This window comes from Eucyclogobius newberryi, unplaced genomic scaffold (genome assembly GCF_026437365.1).
Source record: "Eucyclogobius newberryi isolate DKJ021-1_F unplaced genomic scaffold, fEucNew1.0.hap1 SCAF_6, whole genome shotgun sequence".
NCBI lineage: Eukaryota > Metazoa > Chordata > Actinopteri > Gobiiformes > Gobiidae > Eucyclogobius > Eucyclogobius newberryi.
The window spans coordinates 42,044,387-42,052,182 of NW_027316278.1; the positions used below are offsets into that span (position 1 = coordinate 42,044,387).

Genomic DNA, 7,796 nt, shown 5'->3' on the forward strand with positions numbered 1-7,796 from the left:
GCACAAAAAGTACGGTAAACATATTAAATCAGTCATTAGCCATGTTACGACCGCTTCACTTTGGAGTGTCTCCGCTGTCTTAAGTGAATCGTACCAGTCAACAAAAAAGTGATAAAAATGGATGTGAGAGGTTCCAAAGTGGTCAGCTTGCTTTGACTCCCGGAACGCGAGATGATTGGATAAGAAAGAACACAGACTCTGGGGGCCAGTGTCTCTTGTGTGTTTAAGACATGCTGCGCTGTCGCTCCACCAGTTTTTCCTCCAAACACTGGATGAGGATAGGGTCAACTTTCAGGTCAAACTTGTTGGCGAACCAGTGTCCGTATGTGAGGAGCCAGCGCAGCTCAGCGGCCCCGTAGATGCATACGCTCCTCATGTGTGTCCCTGTGCAGGCCGGATACAGACTGCCCTCCAGGTAGTTCCACTTGACCAGCCGTGTTTTGCTGATCAGGTCTGAGATGTCGGGCGCAGAGTGAGGGATGTGTCCAGGCGCTCCAGAAAATCGCACCATGGAGGCCCAGAAATGTTCATCAGGAGAGTAGGTGTCCGCAGACCAGGCCAGGAAGTCTCTGGCTACTGGGCTGCTCTGGATGTACTGGACAAACTCCCTGGACAGAACAAAGTAGGCACTGCCGATGAACACCTCGATCCTGTGTGGAGGAGGCAGCTTGGTGGCGCTGGTTTTGACTGGGATGCTGCGGTACTCGAAGGGCACAGACTTGAGCTGATGTTGGAAGGTGAAGCGCTGTCTCTTCAGCGGGCTGGGGCGCCGCGACTCTAACATGTTGGTGCCATTGAGCGCCTGCAGCTCCAGCACCAATTCATGGTTGGTCCTGAGAGGAAAGTCCTGACCACACAAGTTAATGACATACCTCCATGGTGTGGGCGTCTGCAGCAGGTCAGACAGGCAGTGGAGGTCTGCGTGAAGGCGGCTCACATGGGCATACTGCACCCACTCCAGCTGTGAGGCAATGAACACGTTTGGGAGGCAGTGTGCGATGTTCTGCATGGCTCTGATGAAGGCAGGAGAGGCCTTCTGGTCATAGTGAATACAATAGATGTTGTGAGGCGCATAGATCGCCCGCAGTATGCGCTCCACCATGGGCGCGTTCTTATGCACCACCAGAGAGTAGGCCAGTGGAAAGCTGCGCTCCACATCTCGTGTGATGACCTGATGGTATCCTCTGCTCTGGAGGAACACCAGACAGTCTGACGTCAGGCTCACGGTGCTGCTGTCGCCCACATCCACAGTGAGAGTGCGCCGCAGCTCCAGAGAGCGCCCTATCTCCACCGGCTCCAGCTCATAGATGGCCGTGCAGTTGATATGCTGCTGTGTGTGGGCTCCTGGTGTGGAGGTGGAGTAGGGCTGAGGGTAGGAGCCTCTCTGGACACTGACCCTCACAGAGAGCAGTTTGAGCAGACAAAGGAGCAGCAGTGAGCTAGTACACAGGAAGCACCTGTGTTTGAGCCGCTGACCAGCCTGTCGCCACCGAGCAACCATTCTGTCAGAAACACAAAGACCAGAAATAACATCAGGCTTCAGGAAATAATACCACAACTTCTGCTGAAATGACAGAGGGAAGAAAGGAAATATAATACTAATAAAGAAAACATGTCTAATGCAAAAACATTTTGGCCCAATTCAATATTCTTATCCTTTGAAATGTGCACTTTGTCCATGTTATTTCACTGCAAAAAAAAGCATTCACTTGGATAATGAGGTAAACAGACTGACCTTTGTTAGGAAAAGTCCTGAAGTTAGAGTTCGCTGAGCGCGTCGCAGCGGGTCCGTCTGTCCCAGAGGAGAGCGCTCCCAGCCCCGGAGCCCCGCGGCCCCGCGGCCCCGCGGCCCCGCGGCGGCCCCGCGGCGGCTCCGCGGCTCCGCGGCCCGGGACAGTCTCACGCAGCCCCGGAGCCCGGGACAGTCCCCCGCAGCCAGCTCACCGGAGTAAGGAGCCTACTGACCGGACCTGTGCTTAAAAGTCGCCGCAGTAACGGGCGCCGCTCCGGAGAAGGTGTGAGGCTCCGGGTGAAGGAGGTGGGACGGGCCGATCGCACTGAGGAGAGGCCCGCCCCGCACCCCCTCTGGACCATTAAGTTTAGAGTTTATGCTTTAGTCACCCACATAACATTAGATAACATTTTCCTTTGAGATATTTTTTTCTCCATAAAACAATTTTCTCATTAAAACAGAAACTTTTTAAATTCTAGTAAATGCAATAAGCTGCCGTATGTTGAAACTTGTCTCGGTGCTATTCTGTTTAACAGGTTAATATATTTACTTGAATTGTTTGTTAATAAATCCTGTCCTAACATCGTGAAGTATTTGTTACATTCTTTTGGATATTATTCTATTTTATTTTGATAAAAGATTAGTTGTTTATGTAAATTAACCCACAATAAAACAGGCCCAAATACAGAGTCCTGAGGTCCAGTGGATGGTGTTGATCTCAGTCTAACAACAGTCTGCCTCCTGCTGCCACATGCTCTCCAACAGTCTGTATCCTGCTGCCACATCCTCTCCAACAGTCTGTCTCCTGCTGCCACATCCTCTCCAACAGTCTGTCTCCTGCTGCCACATCCTCTCCAACAGTCTGCCTCCTGCTGCCACATCCTCTCCAACAGTCTGCCTCCTGCTGCCACATCCTCTCCAACAGTCTGTCTCCTGCTGCCACATCCTCTCCAACAGTCTGTCTCCTGCTGCCACATGCTCTCCAACAGTCTGCCTCCTGCTGCCACATCCTCTCCAACAGTCTGTCTCCCCTTGAAAGTTCAGCTTTAATTAATATTTCAGTCAAAATGCTCTGATGATCATCGTCATTTTAAATGTTTTGGTTATAATAAGTCCTTATTTGTAAAAACCTATAAAAGTCAAAAGATTATTTCACCTCATCAAAGCTCTTCAGATGATTCTCCTTTACAATCTGGTAAAAGACCTTTAGACCTTTTGTTGTCCAGACTTTAGATCTTGAGTCTGAGCTGTAGGTGTGACATTTAGACCATAAACCAACCAATTTATATGTTCTGATCAGCTCCTTCCATGTTGTAAGAACAGATTTGACCCAGGGATTCTTCACTTCCTCCTCATGATTCAAGCGTCTGTCATCTGCAGTAAGAGCTGTACAGGAACCTCAGGCACCACATGACTCTCAGTATAAGAACTGTACAGGAACCTCAGGCACCACATGACTCTCAGTATAAGACCTGTACAGGAACCCCCGGCACCACATGACTCTCAGTAGAAGACCTGTACAGGAACCCCCGGCACCACATGACTCTCAGTATAAGACCTGTACAGGAACCTCAGGCACCACATGACTCTCAGTATAAGACCTGTACAGGAACCCCCGGCACCACATGACTCTCAGTATAAGACCTGTACAGGAACCCCCGGCACCACATGACTCTCAGTATAAGACCTGTACAGGAACCTCAGGCACCACATGACTCTCAGTATAAGACCTGTACAGGAACCCCCGGCACCACATGACTCTCAGTATAAGACCTGTACAGGAACCCCCGGCACCACATGACTCTCAGTATAAGACCTGTACAGGAACCCCCGGCACCACATGACTCTCAGTATAAGACCTGTACAGGAACCCCCGGCACCACATGACTCTCAGTATAAGACCTGTACAGGAACCTCAGGCACCACATGACTCTCAGTATAAGACCTGTACAGGAACCCCCGGCACCACATGACTCTCAGTATAAGACCTGTACAGGAACCCCCGGCACCACATGACTCTCAGTATAAGACCTGTACAGGAACCTCAGGCACCACATGACTCTCAGTATAAGACCTGTACAGGAACCCCCGGCACCACATGACTCTCAGTATAAGACCTGTACAGGAACCCCCGGCACCACATGACTCTCAGTATAAGACCTGTACAGGAACCCCCGGCACCACATGACTCTCAGTATAAGACCTGTACAGGAACCTCAGGCACCACATGACTCTCAGTATAAGACCTGTACAGGAACCCCCGGCACCACATGACTCTCAGTATGAGACCTGTACAGGAACCCCCGGCACCACATGACTCTCAGTATAAGACCTGTACAGGAACCTCAGGCACCACATGACTCTCAGTATAAGACCTGTACAGGAACCCCCGGCACCACATGACTCTCAGTATAAGACCTGTACAGGAACCCCCGGCACCACATGACTCTCAGTATAAGAACTGTACAGGAACCCCCGGCACCACATGACTCTCAGTATAAGACCTGTACAGGAACCTCAGGCACCACATGACTCTCAGTATAAGACATGTACAGGAACCCCCGGCACCACATGACTCTCAGTATAAGACCTGTACAGGAACCTCCGGCACCACATGACTCTCAGTATAAGACCTGTACAGGAACCTCAGGCACCACATGACTCTCAGTATAAGAACTGTACAGGAACCCCCGGCACCACATGACTCTCAGTATAAGGCCTGTACAGGAACCCCCGGCACCACATGACTCTCAGTATAAGACCTGTACAGGAACCCCCGGCACCACATGACTCTCAGTATAAGACCTGTACAGGAACCTCAGGCACCACATGACTCTCAGTATAAGGCCTGTACAGGAACCCCCGGCACCACATGACTCTCAGTATAAGACCTGTACAGGAACCTCAGGCACCACATGACTCTCAGTATAAGACCTGTACAGGAACCTCAGGCACCACATGACTCTCAGTATAAGACCTGTACAGGAACCCCCGGCACCACATGACTCTCAGTATAAGACCTGTACAGGAACCCCCGGCACCACATGACTCTCAGTATAAGACCTGTACAGGAACCCCCGGCACCACATGACTCTCAGTATAAGACCTGTACAGGAACCCCCGGCACCACATGACTCTCAGTATAAGAACTGTACAGGAACCCCCGGCACCACATGACTCTCAGTATAAGACCTGTACAGGAACCTCAGGCACCACATGACTCTCAGTATAAGACCTGTACAGGAACCCCCGGCACCACATGACTCTCAGTATAAGACCTGTACAGGAACCTCAGGCACCACATGACTCTCAGTATAAGACCTGTACAGGAACCTCAGGCACCACATGACTCTCAGTATAAGACCTGTACAGGAACCCCCGGCACCACATGACTCTCAGTATAAGACCTGTACAGGAACCTCAGGCACCACATGACTCTCAGTATAAGACCTGTACAGGAACCTCAGGCACCACATGACTCTCAGTATAAGACCTGTACAGGAACCCCCGGCACCACATGACTCTCAGTATAAGACCTGTACAGGAACCCCCGGCACCACATGACTCTCAGTATAAGACCTGTACAGGAACCCCCGGCACCACATGACTCTCAGTATAAGACCTGTACAGGAACCCCCGGCACCACATGACTCTCAGTATAAGAACTGTACAGGAACCCCCGGCACCACATGACTCTCAGTATAAGACCTGTACAGGAACCTCAGGCACCACATGACTCTCAGTATAAGACCTGTACAGGAACCCCCGGCACCACATGACTCTCAGTATAAGACCTGTACAGGAACCTCAGGCACCACATGACTCTCAGTATAAGACCTGTACAGGAACCTCAGGCACCACATGACTCTCAGTATAAGACCTGTACAGGAACCCCCGGCACCACATGACTCTCAGTATAAGACCTGTACAGGAACCTCAGGCACCACATGACTCTCAGTATAAGACCTGTACAGGAACCTCAGGCACCACATGACTCTCAGTATAAGACCTGTACAGGAACCCCCGGCACCACATGACTCTCAGTATAAGACCTGTACAGGAACCTCAGGCACCACATGACTCTCAGTATAAGACCTGTACAGGAACCCCCGGCACCACATGACTCTCAGTATAAGAACTGTACAGGAACCCCCGGCACCACATGACTCTCAGTATAAGACCTGTACAGGAACCCCCGGCACCACATGACTCTCAGTATAAGAACTGTACAGGAACCCCCGGCACCACATGACTCTCAGTATAAGACCTGTACAGGAACCCCCGGCACCACATGACTCTCAGTATAAGAACTGTACAGGAACCCCCGGCACCACATGACTCTCAGTATAAGTCCTGTACAGGAACCTAAGGCACCACATGACTCTCAGTATAAGACCTGTACAGGAACCCCCGGCACCACATGACTCTCAGTATAAGACCTGTACAGGAACCTCAGGCACCACATGACTCTCAGTATAAGACCTGTACAGGAACCCCCGGCACCACATGACTCTCAGTATAAGAACTGTACAGGAACCCCCGGCACCACATGACTCTCAGTATAAGACCTGTACAGGAACCTCAGGCACCACATGACTCTCAGTATAAGACCTGTACAGGAACCCCCGGCACCACATGACTCTCAGTATAAGACCTGTACAGGAACCCCCGGCACCACATGACTCTCAGTATAAGAACTGTACAGGAACCCCCGGCACCATATGACTCTCAGTATAAGACCTGTACAGGAACCTCAGGCACCACATGACTCTCAGTATAAGACCTGTACAGGAACCCCCGGCACCACATGACTCAGTATAAGACCTGTACAGGAACCCCCGGCACCACATGACTCAGTATAAGACCTGTACAGGAACCTCAGGCACCACATGACTCTCAGTATAAGACCTGTACAGGAACCTCAGGCACCACATGACTCTCAGTATAAGACCTGTACAGGAACCCCCGGCACCACATGACTCTCAGTATAAGACCTGTACAGGAACCTCAGGCACCACATGACTCTCAGTATAAGACCTGTACAGGAACCCCCGGCACCACATGACTCTCAGTATAAGAACTGTACAGGAACCTCAGGCACCATATATCTGCTAAAACATGAAGTGCGTTACTTGGACACATTGTTTTGGCAGAAAGAAAAGAAAGAAAAATGGACCAGTCGATACTGTAGGAGTCAGAGCTGGAAAAGACAAGCCCAAACCAGGAGCAGTAGGAGAGCTGAGAACCATCATGGTTCTACTGAGCTACTACAGACAATATATAAGAGGCTTTTCATGTATTGCTGGTTCCCTCTCCCACTTGCTAAAAGGCCCAAACCCGAAACATCTTGTTTTTTTCTAAAACTAAGTCCAAATGAAACAAATCAAATCAATTTATTTTGTAAGGCCCAAAATCACAACAACAGTCGCCTCTGAGGCCGAATCAACAATGTCTGTGGTGGCGAGGGACGATGTCCCAGGTCTTCTGTCCTTAGACTCTCCTTCTTGACCAGGAAAAACTACAAAAAAAACCTCTTTGGGAAAAAAGCGTAGAAACCTGGGTTAGTTCCAGATGAAGGAGGACGTGAGGGAGACTGGAGCTGGAGCCACTCTTCAGGCGGATGAGGAGCCGGGAACAACTGAACCTTTTTCTACAATCGCTTGTGAGAGACAGTTTTTTTGGCCCCAAATGCAAAAACACATTGAAGAGTGTGTGAGCTGTGGTTCCTGTGTGAAAAGTGAGAAGCCGAGTCGAGAAACAAGAACTCCTTTAACCAGCATCGTCACGTCCCTTTTGAGTTAGTGTCAATAGATTTCCTTCATGTTGACAGATGTTCGGGAGGCTACGAGTATATTTTGGTTTTAATCGACCATTTCACAAGATACGCACAAGCTAATCAGGAAAGACAGTTGCAGACAAAATATTCAATGATTATTCACGTAAGTTTGGTTTCCCTTCACGGTTACATCATGATCAACTGTCGAAACATTGTGGTACTGCAAACTCACGAACGACTCCTCACCATCCTGAAGGAAATGTCCAGAAGACTTCTACAAATGCTAAG

At 50.0% G+C, this 7,796-nt stretch overlaps 1 protein-coding gene across 1 annotated transcript; it reads right to left on the reverse strand.

The window, feature by feature from the left end:
• Positions 1 to 204: 204 nt before the first annotated feature.
• gcnt4a (glucosaminyl (N-acetyl) transferase 4a) lies at positions 205 to 1,521 on the reverse strand. Its single transcript, XM_072433948.1, has one exon. It carries the CDS (start codon positions 1,499 to 1,501, stop codon positions 224 to 226), a length of 1,278 nt encoding a protein of 425 aa, XP_072290049.1. The 5' UTR covers positions 1,502 to 1,521; the 3' UTR covers positions 205 to 223.
• Between the last annotated feature and the right edge of the window lie 6,275 nt (positions 1,522 to 7,796).